The following is a 15,590-nucleotide window of genomic DNA, read 5'->3' as shown; positions in this document are numbered from 1 at the left end:
TCTTGTCATGAGTCCTACTTCTGAAGCCTTGCTGTGCATAATTTATGATGCATAGCAGGCCCTACTGACCTGTCGATCTGCATGACACCCCCTTCCTTCTCCTCAACTCTACCCACCCCTGCCCGGTAGCCTTCAGGGTAATGGTGGAATGTGCCACAGCAATCAGACAAGGTTGAGGAGTTTAGAGTTTCACCTCTCCTTCTCCTATCTTGTATGTATGTATGTATGTATTTATTTGAGTGGGGGAGGGGCAGAGAGAGAGGGAACGGAGGATCCAAAGCAGGCTCTGAGCTCAGCACAGAGCCCGATGCAGGGCTTGAACCCATGAACTGCAAGATCATGACCTGAGCCGAAGTCAGACACTCAGCTGACTGAGCCACCCAAGTGCCCCACTCCTGTCTTGTTTTGATGAAAGGCAAGAGGTCCAGGGATGTGGTTGGTGGCAGTGAATCCACAGGTTGACATTAACACCCTCTGCCTCTCTGGTTTTAGTTTGCTGGATGTCACTGTGGGACTCTTTCATTGGTGGATCATTAGGGCCTCTCTTTAAGCCTTGCTAGAGTTATGAAGCCACTGGATGAGGAAAGGCCACACGGTCCTGTGGTGGGTTGTGTGTATGGGCTTCCCTGACCTTTGTTTTATCAGACAGAACCTGAGAAGGTCTTAATTGTGCTTTGATGTTTGTCACATGAAAAAGACTGCCTCTCATTCGTGCTTGTGGAACATTGAGAATAAAAATAAGATCCACGTCAATTTCTTAGGGACTCCATTGCTGGGCCTAAATATGACAGTGAGTTGGGGATAGAAGGTCTTAGGATCATAGGTCACATAGGTTTCTCTTTGACCTGACCTTCTCTTCTTCTCTGTTGGTGTTATAAACACTTAATGCGCCTGCCAATATCTGGATCAGCTCTGAGTTTCAAGGGCCTTCTATGGCTTGTTAATGTGGGTATGTTTAGAAAGAATCAGATTTTAAAATAAACATGTTGAGTTTATGTCCGGCGTATCTGTGCAGTCTCTGGGAAAGCTCTGCTCTCCTGTCTGTGGAGCCCCTGTTCATCCTAATGGTTCTCATCGTCCTCCCACCTCATGCCCCTCTTCAAATGCCAGCCACTCATGTTCCTCAGCAAACCCGAACAAACACCAGATCTGGTCTGGCCTCAGTCTTCCCCATGATCACCAGACCATGTGGGCCACCCATGTCCAGAAGAAGGCATTAGCAGCCTGGTAGCCCAGGCCTTGGGCCTAACCACTACCTTGATGCCAAAATGGGCCGCCTAAAAGGAAAAAGTGATATGTTTTGAAATTGGACATCTATTGTGTGCTTTAGGCTTAGCTGGTCATAGCAGCAACAGTTATTTGAGTACCCACTCCATGCAGGGCACTGCTGGGGGGTCAGCCATGGCCTTGGCCTCTGATGGGCCCCCAGTGGAGTGCAGAAGCTTGTCATTGACTTCTTTATAGAGAGAGTGGTCAGGATGCAGGAGTTTAGAGGAAAGGTTCTATAAGAGCAGGGGTGAAATTATGAAATTCTCATAGGCAAACTGTTCCCAGGACTTAACTGCTCAGAAGGCCTCCAGGTGAAAGGTCTGGGTCAGAGGGTGCCAGCCAGGTCCGGGATGGGGCCAAGAGACACTGACTGCAGTTTGTGGCAAATGCGGAGTTGCTCAGAATTCAGTGTGCCACCGATAGACCTCCCATCTTCCAGGCAAATTGAAAATGAATATTCTTACTACCATCTTCCTTTTAATTTCTCATTTTCTCTTTTGTTTTGTTTTTACATAAGTAATAGAGAAATATGTTCTGGTTGTAAAAAGTTCAAACACTAAAATACATAAAACATAAAATAAAAAGTCCCCTTCGGTTTCCAGCAGCCCATCCCCCCCCCCCCGACTCCTTTTTATAGGAAGTCTGGTATGTGTCACTCCACATCTTTTATTTGGAGCAAATAGATCATATAATTTAATGGTATATGTATGTATGTGTGTATGGACACACGCACACACACATCGAGTTTTACTTTGTTTTGGGCTCATCATGCATTTGTTCTACAACTTGAATTCTTCCTCTGTCCATGTGGTTCACTGGGCCTTTGCTGGGAGAACACACAACTTTAGCACATTCTCACGGCCGCATTCTATTTCACACTAATATGCGTGCCCCATAGCACATCCTGCTATTGATGGACGCTTGGGTGGTTCCTCGTGGTTTGTTATTATAAACAATGCCTGAGACAACACCTGTGTACTTGCCTGTTTGTGCACATGGTTAGGGGTTTTTCTAGGAAAGATCTTCAGAAAGACTTGCTGGATTGAGGGGTAAGTGCATGTAAAAGTTCTTAGATGCCGCCAAATTGCCCACCAGTTAGGACAGTGTTGGTATATAGATACCCATGAACGATGGGTACAAGTACCTATTTCCTCTTAGACTTGTCTGTAGTAGGTAAGAAGAGGTTTTTGTTGTTGTTTTTAAATTTTTTTTTTTAATATTTATTTATTTTTGAGACAGAGAGAGACAGAGCATGAACGGGGGAGGGTCAGAGAGAGAGGGAGACACAGAATCTGAAACAGGCTCCAGGCTCTGAGCGGTCAGCACACAGCCCGACACGGAGCTCGAACTCACGGACCGCAAGATCATGACCTGAGCCGAAGTTGGCCGCTTAACCGACTGAGCCACCCAGTCGCCCCATGTCGTTGTTGTTTTTAAAGAAAATTTTTGCTTCTCTCTTGGGTAAAAAATTACCTCATTTGGGGAGTGGTTATAGAAGAGTGACTATAGTATGAGCTGGACTCGGGCCCACCTGGCTGGGGTCAAGTTATGAGCCCCCCACATGCTAGTAGTGTGACCTTGGTGCATCATGGATCCCCTCTGTTCTTTAATTTTCTCACCTGTGAAAGGGGAATGGTACTGGTAGTTCTTACCTCATAGTAACTGTGAAAAAAACTTTTTCAAAAAGACACTTTTTCTTATGGAAAATTTCAAAATATACAGAAGTACAATAATTTCCAACCTTGGCCACTCCTGCTTCTTCAGTACTCCCCACACTCTCCCTTCCTTAGTTTTCTGAAGCAAACATCAAGCATAGAAATACATATTTCGATGTGTATTCTGAAAGATGGTGATGCTTTAAAAATTTAATTCCTATTATTTTATCTGGAAAACTATCATCAAATACATAGGAATGTTTTAAGGGTTAAATGAACAAATATATACATATAATGTGCTTGGAACAGTACCCGGTCCTCAGTGAATGGCAGGAAGTGCTAAGTGTATGTAGCAACGTTCGTCGTTGGTCTAACTCGTAATTCTTTGGTTACTCGGAGGTTTAACATTTTGTCATGTTTTCTTGGCCATGTGTATTTTTTCCATAAATAATTTCTTAAAGATTTTTGCTCATTAATCTACCTGTTCTGGTGATTTATAAGATTTCTTTATATGTTCTGGGTATGAACATTTTGACTGTTATGAATACTTGGTAATCCCTTTCAGCTGATGTTTACAGCATCTTCGGTCGTGTGGACGTTTGGCTGTTTGGGGAGAAGTTCTGTCATCTTTACCTTTACGGTTTCATCTGAAGAATGTCTTTCCCACTCCAAGATGGTAAAAGCATCTTCCTGCCTTTCCTTGTGATACTTCTATGGTCTTTCATGTAGTTTTGAAAAATGTTTATCTCCTTCATCCGAGTGGAATTGAGGTCTGCTCTGAGGTAGTGCTCTAGTTTTTTTGTTGTTGTTGTTATTTTTAATGTTTATTTATTTTTGAGAGAGAGAAAGCATGTGTAAGAGCAGGGGACAGGTAGAGAGAGAGAGAGGGAGAGAGAGAATCCCAAGCAGGCTCTGTGCTGTCAGCACAAAGCCCAATGTGGGACTCGATTTCCTGAACTGTGAGATTATGACCTGAACAGAAATCAAGAGTTGGACGCATCACCAACTGAACCAGCCGGGTGCCCCGAGTTTAGTATTGTTTCCAAACGTGTATCCTGTGGTGTCTCTACCCTTTAATGACTGGTTCACACTTAATCTGCTGCCTTTAAAAGTCACGTTTAGGATTTTCTAATTCCTTACGAATATATAGGTATGGCTTTGGATTCTTTATTCTAATCCATTGATCTATTTGTTCTAGCACAAACATCATACCGCAGCTTTAGAGTACGTTTGGTACCTGGTAGAACAACTTTCTTCTTGGGGCGCCTGGCTGGCTCAGTCAGTGGCTCATGCGACTCTTGATCTCAGGGTTGTGGGTCTGAGCCCCGCATTGAGTGTAGAGGTTATTTAAGAATAAAATCTTTTTAAAAACCCCCAAACTTCTATTGTTCTTGTAAAAATATTTCTTGGTTATTCTTGTACATTTCCACTTCCAGATGAATTTTAGAATCAATTGATTAAAAAATCTTGTTTGGATGGGACTATAGTGAATTTATGGATTAATTAAGGGAGAAGTAACAGTTTTATGATCTTGACACTTCCTATCCAGGAACACCGTAGATCTTTCTACTTTATTCAGCAATTCTATGTCCTTTAGTAAACCTTGATAGTTTTGTTTTGTTTTTGTTTTTTCATATGGGCCTTTCGTTGGTGGTGTTTTTTGTTAGGTTTATCCTTGGCTATTTTACGGTTTTCTAATTTTTGTGTGAATGGATCTCTGGTTACATTTTGGTTGGTGATGGCTGGTATGTAATAATAGCAAACATCTGTAAACATTGTAATGTTTACGACAAGTCTATGCTTAGGTATCTTAATCATTTCTATTTAACAACATTTTTTTAACATTTTTGTTTATTTTTGAGAGATAGAAACAGAGTGTGAGTGGGAAAGGGGCAGAGAGAGAGGGAGACACAGAATCCAAAGCAGGCTCCAGGCTCTGAGCTGTCAGCACAGAGCCTGACATGGGGCTCGAACCCACAAACCGTGAGATCATGACCTGAGTCGAAGTTGGACGCTTAACCAACTGAGCCACCCAGGCGCCCCTAATTGTTTCTATTTTACAGAGAAAGAAACTGGGTTTTAGAGAGGTAAAATAATATCCAAGATCACATACTAATGAGGTGGTAGAACCAGGACCCCTAAGGCCGCACTCCATTTCCCTATTGCACAGGGCATACTAACCCCAGTATTCGTTGTGATAACTTAAAAAAATTTTTTTAAAAATGTTTGTCTATTTTTGAGAGAGTCGGAGTGCAAGTGGGGGAGGTGCAGAGAGAGAGGGAGACACAGAATCTGAAGCAGGATCCAGGCTTTGAGCTGTCAGCACAGAGCCTGGCGCGGGGCTCGAACTCATGACCTGTGAGATCATGACCTGAGCCGAAGTCAGACACTTAACCAACTAAGCCGCCCAGGCACCCCCGTTGTGATAACTTTTAGTTCAGTCTTTTGGATTTTCTCAGACAGTTATATTGTCTCCAAATAATGGCCGTCTTGATCTCTTCTTTTCCAATGCCTCTTGTCAGACACACAGCGGTGTATTATGTCGTTGTTTCTCAGTAAGTCTGACCCAGCTGACTTTTCCTTTTGCGCTGGAGCACATTGCCGTTTCTTCCTCTCACGATCAGATGGGGCAGCTCTTGTGTTTAGAGGCCGTGCAGATGGAAAGTAGAGCATAGAAGCTCTTCTCCCTGCAGCCCCCAGCACATCTTGTTAAACTCAGATTGTACAGTGAGTTCTTGTTTTTGGTATCCTTAATTTTTCCTCTGTCGTTAATTCTGTCCTTCCATTGTTCGCGTTTCTAAGTCTACTTATTGAGTGGAGTGAGTTCCTTTTCTGTCACCTGGGCCAGGATCATACATCCTTGGTCAGACTGAGCTTTTACCATTGGCGGCAAGTTTTTGAATAAAATTGAATATGAAAGATGGGAGGCATTTCCCAGCTGTTGGACTGCACTCATCCATGGTGCAGCGGCAAACTTGCTTTGTTGGAGTTTGTTAGAGTGGCAGTGGGAGTGTGAACACTGGAGCCCAGCCTCTGGGTGCTCTGTCTAGAACCTGACCTTCTAGGTGGCCACTGGCACCATCCTGTCCCAATGCACGTGAGCTCAGAGAGGTTTGGGGTGTGTGTGTGTGTGTGTGTGTGTGTGTGACTGAGGGGGGTGTTCCAGGCCTCTGCCAGCTGTGGGAGTTAGGAGTTGGTCTTGCTCCCTGTTCACCAGTACCTAGTTGGGATAAAGAGGCCAGGGGAGGCTCTCACTTCTGATCTGGGCTTCCTGACTAACCTTGGGCTACTGGTCAGTCCCAAAGCTTCAGTCCGAGGTGTGTCAGGGCCACCGTGGCTGACACCTGCTCTAGCAGGAGGTTCACTGTTGGGTCCACCTGTTCTTGGCCATGGGTCTGTAGACAGGAGTGTCTGGTTATGTTGTGTTTTCCCTTAAAAGGCATAAATAATGTTTTTCCCTGTAAAAAGTGGCACCTGCTTATTAAAGAAGATTGGAAAATAAAATTTTTTGCAGAGAGCCCAGCATGGTGGGGGCTCGATCCCACGACCCTGGGATCGTGACCTGAGCCAAAACCAAGAGTCTGATGCTCAACGAACTGAGCCATCCAGGCACCCCTGAAAAATCAAATTTAAAAGAAAGAATTGCTAATTACTGCCCAGACATAATCACTTTCAGTGTCTTAGTATGTTTCTTTCCACGCTTTCCTTTTCTATCTCCAGGCTTTCAAAAAATAGTTGTACGAGGCTGTTTGTTCTCGACTTTTTTTCTTCTAATAGTATCCTAAGACTGTTGCTTGTACTTTGGGAGCATTATTTTAGATGACTGTGTAATATTCCATTAAGCCGATGAGCCATCATTTATTTAACATATTTTTGGTCTTGACCCCTTGAAGGCCTCCTTTCTTTGTTAACCCATTTTGGTTCAATCATCCACGAAGCTGGCTAAAGTTCTTTTGAATTTATATTTTCTGTCTGCACCATTTCTTTGAGGTGACGGTATGCCAGTTGCTCTGTGAAATGGATCTTCTTTTTCTTTGCTTTAAACTTCACTCCTTCAAGCTTCGGCTAGGCACCTCGGTCTCCTTATCCTTTGGTTTGATGAACAATGTTGTATTTCCCTCCCCCTTCCCGACCGTACAGCTTTAGTTTCGGGCGCCCCCCAGCCTTCATGGGCAGGTGCTGCCGTGGATGGTAGGCCCCACAGAGGGCTCCTGCTCCATCACTGATGTGACCCTCAGCTTTCTGGTCTGCATTCAGGAGGACGTGTCCCCAATTGCAGTGTGGGATGTTTGCTGGAGAGAAAACAAGATTTCTTGGCCTCTTTTTTTTTTTTCCTTCCCAGACACATATATTTCCCTTCCCCTTGGGTGGCCTGGGGTGCCCTGTGGGCTGGACCTTGGGAACTGGCTGCCTTATACTTTCACCTACCCCAGCCTGTGTCTGTCCCCTTCCCGACTTCTGTTGACCTCCTGTTCCCACCCCACTGGTCCCTCCCTCACCATGCTGTCCCTGCACTACTGCTCCTGGCCTCCTCTCAGCGAGTGAGTTTGTGTGACCTTCGCACTGCATTCAAGCTTCGGGCCTTAGTCGCCGTAATGATGTCAGTGGCACAGGTTAGCAGATGGCGGCCGCAGCAATGAGACCTGACATGTTCTAATGACTCCCTCCTTTCCACCCTTGCTGGCCAAGCCGGTGGAGGGGCAGGGGTTTCCTCGAGGCATTTTAGGAGGGGGCCAAGGGAAATCGGGGGCCCCCAGGTGCCGATGAGGCCTGTGACCTTTGCTGCTATAATATCAGTGTTTCACAAGCAGGGCGGTTCGGGAGCCCACTTGCAGCCCATCAAAAATTGATTTAATTGCAATTTTTCCTCCAATTAGGAGCAGTGGAGCCTGACTAATTGGAGTAATAGAGAGTAATAAGGCTCAGATAAAAAGCCTTCCTCGGCGGCCTTTGTATCTCGTGTCAGTGCCTGTCAGAGGTCAGAGAGCTTGCATATTCTATTAGGCAGCCCGGCCTTCATTTGTACAAATTAGTTTACCCAACAGTAATTAAAATGCCAATGCGGGTTGAAGAGAACTGAATACACTTGATGGGCATGTTGGTGAATGATGTGACAGCTCTGGTGGCCTCCCTTGCCAAAGTGTGTCAGCCCCAGCTCGGAGGCGGCTGGGGCCTGGGCCAGCTGGGTGGCTCCAGGCCAGCCGCGGGGCACAGCTGCTAAGCACGCCACTTGTGCTGCCTCCTCAGAGCCACTCAGACTCTCCTTTCTTCTCCCGGGTGGGGCCATTTGTTCGGTTGTCCATTTGTTCACTCAACAAGGGTTGGAGTTTTCAGTGTGTGTCAGGCACTGTACGAGGTGCTGGGGAGAGAACGTACTGGGCAAGGGTAGGTTCAAATTCCAGCCCTACTAGTTCTCCCTGTGGGAGCCAGAGCAGGGTGCCTCAGTTTTCCCATCTGTAAAATAGGGAAAGTGGTACCTGTGCAGAGTTCCAGTGATTAGATGGGATGATGTTTGTGAAACCCTTCCTCAGAACCTGGCACATAGTAAGTGTTCAATAAATGACTGATGTAATTAAGAGGGCCTGAATGAAGGTAGAGGCAGCAGGACTCTATTTTTCACCCTGCTCATGCCTGAATAATTTTCCTTCCTCCCTTTCTCCTCTCATCTTTTTCTTGTTATTTTCTGTTCCTCAACTTGAGCACCTGAACCCCTAATTCTCCTGGCGTCTCTCTCTGATGTGGGGCTCCCACGTCTGCTTCTTGGGCCTGATGATGATCTCTGTGGTGCCAGGTTTGCTTGAGCTCAGACCAGGGGGCCAGGAAGGTAGGTTGGGAACCTGGACAAGGTCTGGGGCAAGATGAGAAATTGAAGAGGGCTAGCTTCTGATCAGGGCTTTCTCATCCAAAAAGAGCAGAGTTTATAGAGTCAGAATGCCTCTTAGACCCTCAAGCTGAGAGCGTGGGTGTGTACTTGTGCAAGAGGGTGTGTGTGTGTGTTATTAATTTGTAGGTACTGTTGGTACTTCTCATCTATTATCTGGTTGTGGTGCTTATGAGGGATTCCACTGCCAACCAACGATGTATGACTGTGTCGTGTGTCATTCAGTCCAGTGATTTGGGAATTATTTCTTTAAGAAGTAGAGGGACCCCCTTCATAGCCCACATGACTAGCTTCCCCAGCCTGGTTGGCTGTGAGCTTGGAAGGCTCTTGCAGTCTGGTGCCACAGACTTGTGCCGAGTACCTCTTTCGGGCCAGGTGCTGTGCTGGGCACCAGAGGACACAGGAGTCCCCAGATGGTCCATGATCTCAAAGGGAAGATGGGGAAATAACCCCCCAAATACCCTTTGTCCCAAGGACAAGATCAAGTGTGGTAGGGACCTGGAGGAAGGGTGGTCATGTCACCTGAGGAGCCAGCAGCTTCTGCCTCTGTCTATTCACAGGTTTGCCGTCCCCATCCCTAGGATACCCCCGAGAAAGAGAGGGAGTGAGGGCAAAAGCCATTTGCATTTTCTTTTCTTTCTGGGGAGAGCTGGCTTTTTCAGTGACCGCAGACTCTAAGCGGAGATTGTAGCAAAGACCTTTTAATGGGTTAGACTCTGAGTCATCGCTTCGGAGGCGCCCCTGGCGGGGTGGTACCCATGTTCGCCGAGGGCATCTCCGAGCATTCCAGGAGAACCTTTGGCCCGCGTGGCACAGGGCCCAGCACAGGGAGGGCATGGGGAGATCTGGTGCAGGACGACGGCGGGCTGGGACGCGTGGCGCGGGATGGCACTACGTGTGGGTGAGACGGCGTGGTGGAGGCTGAGCTCGTGGGGGCGGGAGGCCTCCTGGGGTGCATATCCCCCACCCCACCGGCCTCCATTTGGAGCACCTTTTCTGGTGGGGCTCCCAGGAAGCGGGCGAGTATGCTGAAGGAGTTCCTGAAAACTTGTAGAAGTTTGGCCATCACTTCATTTCCCTTTCTGTGCAGTGGGAATAATCGCTTCTATTGGGAACTTGCTGTGTCATGTGAGGCATCCTTTGGGTGTCCCGGGACAGTGAGTTCCATGTCCTCCCACCCCTGCACCAGGTGTGTCCTGCATTCGGGCACGCCTTTTAATCTTCTGACCTTGAACATGGCTGGTCTGTGGCTCTTGCCTTCTGCTTTCTGAAGTCCACGGGAGCTGAGGGGTGAGGTGGGGAGCAAGTGTGGCCGCGTATAGGGAGGAACAGTGCAAGGTGTGCGGTGCTGTGCCCGCAGCCAGCTTCACCCCGAGTCCTGGCAGTCCCCACGGTCGGGGTGTGCGTCCTGGTGTGTGTGCCCAGCAGGACCTGGCTCCAAAGCTGCTTGACCGTTGCTTACAGGGTCCGTACTGAGTGTTCAATTTGATTATTCTCTTAGGTCCTCGTACGTGCTGGGGGGGGGGGTGTCTCTCTCCTTCCCCCTCCTCCTCCCTGCACTGCATAGTTGGGCAAGGGAAGGGGGCAGCTTTTGGAAAGAAACATTTCTGGGCGTCGTGTCCAGACAATCATGAAAGGCCTTCGTGGGGTACGAAGGTGAGAGGCAGTCCTCCTGGTGGGACTGGTGACAGGGGGGCAGGAATGGAGGACGGGAGTCCCTGGAGCAGGTGTTGGCAGCCCCGCCCCAGCCTTCTGGGAGGTGCTCCAGATGCTTCCTCCCATCTCCCTCCCTCTCGACTTACTTGCTCACTGAGTCACACCTGTGGCCCATCCGAGGCCTCCTTGAGAGATGTCTGCGTCCGTGCTGGCGCGCCTCACCTGGCCCGCGCTCCTCGAAAGTCTGAAGAGCCCAATTGCCTGCTTGAATGCTTTCCAAGTGGCTATTATGTTTCCAACCCAAGGTAATTGGCTTTACCAGTTATTAATGGATTACCCTCCAGAGAAAAATGTTGAGGGGAGGGAGGTGAGGACAGCACCTCCTGGCTTTGTAGCTTGGGGCTTCAGTGTCCAGTGGCCGATTTCCAGGCTGGGAGTCCCTTGGGGCATGATGGAGTGGCTGTTTTGGCACACCATTCCGGGTGAGCGGTTGCTGGCACTCTAGTGGGTCGAGAGGAGGCTGGGATGATGGAGCATGTCCCTAAGAAACTCTTGGCTTGAGGCATGGAAGCCCCAGGGTGGCTCGTGTGGCCTTTTTAATCAGCCTGGAGTCGAAAAGCAGACACCTGCTCTGCCATTTTTATTGTAAATCGGTGGGTCGGCCAACGCCTGCCCCGATCTCTCCCCCATCGGCGACCGGCAGGCTGCCTCCCGCAGCCAAAGCCCCTGGCTTCTTCAGAGCCCTCTCTACAGAAATCTGTCCCCCCACTGACCCGCTTGGGAGGAGAGAGCCACAGGTGCGGGGCAGGGCCAGGGAGGATGGGCTGCTGCCCCACACTGCTAAGGTGTCATTAATCTGTCTGCTCCCCCCACCCCCCAGCTCCAGACATGTAGGGACCTGCTCTTCCCTGCCCCAGGGCTCCCGAGTGACACAATCATTTTTGACTCTCTTGCTCATGGTTAGGTTTTTTTAGCCAGGCTTCCTGCAGGCTTCCCTCCCTCACCCCCACCAGCAAGTCCCCCACAAAGGTGGGGTCTGGCACGTAGGTCCCAGTTCCAGTCCCGGTGCTCCGGCCGGCCTGGCTCACCGTGCGGAACCTGCCTGCCAGCCTGGGGCCTCCACCTAAAATGAAACTCTGCAGATGGCACGTGTTGAACTTTCTAGGGATTTAAGAGATCCTCTGGGAAATGGGGTGTGTCCTTGTCCTCTAAACTGCCTGCCTGCCCGCCGTCCCACTCCACGGCAGCCCCAGCAGCCTGGGCCTCCACTCTCTCTGCACCCTCACATCCCAGCACGTTACCCATCTCGTCTTCTCATGTGTAACTCGCTTTTGATGGTTCCCTCTGGTCAGTGTGGTGCCATCGTACCCGCCCTGCGCTTGCACATTACAGGTGCCCCCAGCTCTTAAAACTGTCAGTCGTGCCCCCCATCGCCCTTACCTCTGACCAGGGCATCCCCTTCCGGCACCCGGCAGCCTGTTCCCGGGAGACCATTTCTGCAGCCCGGCAAGCGTGCTCTGTCTTGACCTGAGGGCTGCACGTCTGGAGAAGTGCTTTCCTGGTGGGCAGAGACCACGAGACCCTTCTGAGTGGCGAGCTCAGCCGTCCTGAAACCTGGGGGCCCCTGGGAGGTCATAGCCCTCAGCGCTCTTCCGGTCGTCTCCCTGCGGCCTCAGCCTCTCCGATGGCCCCGTAGCCATTTCTCTCATCCTGTCTCACCTCCGTGATCCCCCTTCTGCCACAGGCTCTGACAAGCCAGCCCTGACTCCACTCTCCTTTTGTTTGGCAGCTCTTTTGTGACAGGGACGGCCTGTTGCGGGCACTTCTCACCCCTAAGAATCTGGGACCTCAACAGGTAAGAGATTCCTGAGCCACCACGGCTTCCTATGGGGTGCGGCTAGAGCAGCCAGGGAGGCAAAGCAGAGAGCTGGCTGGGCCAGCCCGGGCTCCAGTGGGCCACCGAGTGGTCCAGGGGGAGGCTGGGAAGAACCCAGCGGCCCGACTCACTGGCAGCTTGCAAGGTGCGTGCTCTCTCCTGGCGTCGTTAGAGTTAGCCTGAGGAGACTGTTGGAAGTAATTTATAATAGGTCAGTAATTTCCCTTAGAAATCAGGGTAACAACAATTTGGATTTATGATACTTTTTCTCTGAGGAGTGCCCGATTATGTGGCTACATAAAATCCCATCTATCCTTGGAGATGATTTTTCTAAAATAAAGAACTTTGGGAAGCGGCCTACAGAGCCATAAAAAGAATTACACAGAACAGTTAAAATACGTCCAGGTTTTATTCACAACTCTCTGCCTTGGTAAGCTTGACACGTTCCCATCAGATTGTCTACCATTCTGTTGGATTTTTTTAAGCTTTTTATTTTGAAATAATTAGAGATTCATAGGAAGTTCCAAAAATAGGACAGCAAGGTACCTGTGTTACGTTAGATAATATAATAAATATAAATTTGATATCAATTATTTATAAGTAATTTCAATATTATATTATGTTATGTTATATTATATTATATTATATTATATTATAATCAGAACCAGGAAATTGACATTGGTATAATCCACAGACCTTTATTCAGATTGCACTCATTTCTGTGTGTGTGTGTGTGTGTGTGTGTGTGTGTGGTTCTTTGCAATTTTATCCCATGTGTAGATTCACATAACTACTACAACAGTTAGGATACAGAACTGGCGGATTCCCCACTTGCCCACGTACAGCCACACCATCTTCCTCCCCTGCCCTCTTAAACTCCCTCGTCTCTAACCTCTCGCAGCCACTTATGTGTTTTCCACCTCTTTACTTCTGGCAGCTTGGAGGTGTTATATAAGTGGAATACCTTTTGTGATTTGGTCCCCACCCCCGTTAACCCAGCATAGTTCTCATGAGAGCCATAGCACTCGTCCTATGTATCAATGGCGCCTTCCTTTTTATTGCTCAGTAGTATTCCCTGGTGTGGACGCCCCAAAGTTCTCTCCCACTGAACAGCATTCACCCACTGAAGGGCATTTGGGTTATGTTCAATTTTTTGACTATTGCAGATTAAGCTCTCATGAACATTTGCATATAATCTTTTGTGTGGACACATGTTTTCATTTCTCTGGGATAAATGCCCCAGAGTCCAAGTGCCAGGTCATTTGGTAAGTGTGTATTTAATTTTTTACCTGTCAAACTATTGTGAATATATTTACCATTTTATAATCCAACTCCAGGGTATGAGAGATGTAGTTTCTTCCCATCCTTGACAGCATTTGGAATTGCCGCTCTTTCTTGTCTTAGCTATTCTAAGAGGTGTGGTATCTCGGGCCTGGGGGGGGGGGGGTGTGGGCGCACCACCGTGGCCCGGCTTTGTGTCAAAAGCTGAGTAAACTTTGAGGGCCTCTTCTGCCTGGGGTTTCCTTGGTGGGGCTACTCCTGGGCACAGATTTATGGCCGGGATGTAGTTCTAAGCCACCAACTCCTTGAACGGCCCTCTCTTATGGGGTTAGTCGTCACTAACCCCAAACACTGGGTCTTTACAGAACCCGGGAAGAACCCGAGTGATCATAGGCACAGGACGGCTGCGGCCAGGATTCTGACCGGAGCCAGATGAGAAGCCGCCACTGCATCCCCTGGACAGCCTGTGGCAGGGCCGCCCTGGGCACCATGTGGCTTTGCCTTCTCACTGGCGCACAGACACCCCTCCTCGCCACTGAGAGGAGCCGGCCGCGTTTCCATAGCCCTCTGGTTCCCAGGGGAGCCCAGAGGACTGAGTGGTGCGGGGCTCGGAGGAGAGATGCCCCGGTGGAGGCATCTGCTTTTGGTGGGAGGAAGTGGATGGACAGGGTGACTGTCTGTAGCTGTCTTTCCCAGAGAAGCCCAAGCAGATAATAAAGCCATGTAGAAAATAGGATTAAGGTAATGAACAGGCAGGACAGAGTTTGATCTTTCAATAACGCCAAAGCCTGACTGACAGGCCAATCTGGAAGGTGGGGCAGCACCGCCCGCAGGACTAGGTGGCGGGGCGCTGTGCGGGGCTGGGGGGATTCTTTGCTTTTAACCTGTCACCACTGAAACCTGAGGAGCACCGGGATTTTCTCTTTTATGTGTGTGCTGTGACTTGGGCGGGGGAAGGAGTGCTCCGAGCAACCCCCCTCTGGGGCCGCCCTCAGGATGATGGCAGGGGCTGGGACACAGCTGGGAGGTGGAGGTGCCCTGCTCCGCACGTCTGCTTCCTGCTGCCCCTCAGGTCCCTGCTATCTGGGAGCTTAGGCTGCTTCCCACAGTGCCTGGGGACCCCTTCAGAGTTACCCGGGCTCCCTCAGCCCTTCATTTCATCAAGACCCCTCTGGACTCTGTTCTCCCTACGAGTTAGGGAGGGGGAGGTGCGGGCTGGAACACACGGGTTCGAGGGCAGCCATGGCATACAGCCATCGTCTAGACAGCAAGGAGCTTGACTGTCCCTCTCCTTTCTTCTCTGCCTTTCTTTCTCCTGGAGTTGGGAACCGTGGGCCGGGCCCAAGGACAGGGAATTTCTAACCTGTCTAAACCAGGCAGAGAGAAAGATGGAGTTCTTGACCCAACTTGGAGGTGCCAGAGTGTTCCTGCTTCCAAGGGTAGGTGGTCTTTGGGCCCAGGTGCCGGCTCCAGGGGCTCCATCTTGACAGATAGTGTCAACAGCCGATCCCTGAAGTAACCTTCGCTAGGCCCTGTGATCCCATCAAGGCCTGAGGTACTAGGCCAAAGCCATCCTGTTTCTGAGCCTGGTACTCTGCGTGCATTTGAGCAGAAACCTCGGCTAGGTCCCGGGGAAGGTGTTGTCTGTGCGGGGCGTACCTCACAGCTGCCGAGAGGCCTGGGAGGTCTGCCTGACCTGACATCTTATACACCCCTCCTCCCTAGGCTTGTTCCTGCTATGGGCTGTATGTTTCTGCCAAGGGCATCTGAGCTGGGTCTAGCATCAGGATGGAGAGGCCCGTGATCCCAGACCTGGACATATCCTAGTGGGTCCAGCCATAGCCCTGAGCCAGCCTCAGGACCACCGGGCAGGGAAGGGGCTAGGGGTGGGCTCTGGACCTGGCTACGCCTAGGGTGCTGAGGGTTCGAGTCCTCAGCTAGGCTCTGTGCTGCCCTGTATGCGTGTGATCAT

At 49.5% G+C, this 15,590-nt stretch overlaps 1 protein-coding gene across 11 annotated transcripts in view; it reads left to right on the top strand.

Annotated features, from left to right (window-relative positions):
- FBXW4 (F-box and WD repeat domain containing 4) overlaps positions 1 to 15,590 on the top strand; it is a 77,979-nt gene that overhangs the window by 55,508 nt on the left and 6,881 nt on the right. For 9 of the 11 annotated variants that reach the window (XR_008292293.1, XR_008292292.1, XM_027062907.2 and 6 more), the window contains one exon: positions 12,251 to 12,316. The exons of the other annotated variants lie outside the window; for them this stretch is intronic. Coding sequence is in view for 5 of the 9 variants with exons in the window: in XM_027062907.2 (XP_026918708.2) it covers positions 12,251 to 12,316 (66 nt within the window). In the remaining 4 variants the exon portion in view is untranslated. Of the gene's footprint in view, positions 1 to 12,250; positions 12,317 to 15,590 lie in introns of those variants that run through there. 11 annotated transcript variants of the gene reach the window in all.

This window comes from Acinonyx jubatus, chromosome D2 (assembly GCF_027475565.1).
Source record: "Acinonyx jubatus isolate Ajub_Pintada_27869175 chromosome D2, VMU_Ajub_asm_v1.0, whole genome shotgun sequence".
NCBI classification, from domain to species: Eukaryota; Metazoa; Chordata; class Mammalia; order Carnivora; family Felidae; genus Acinonyx; species Acinonyx jubatus.
This window is presented reverse-complemented; position numbering and strand designations above follow the sequence as displayed.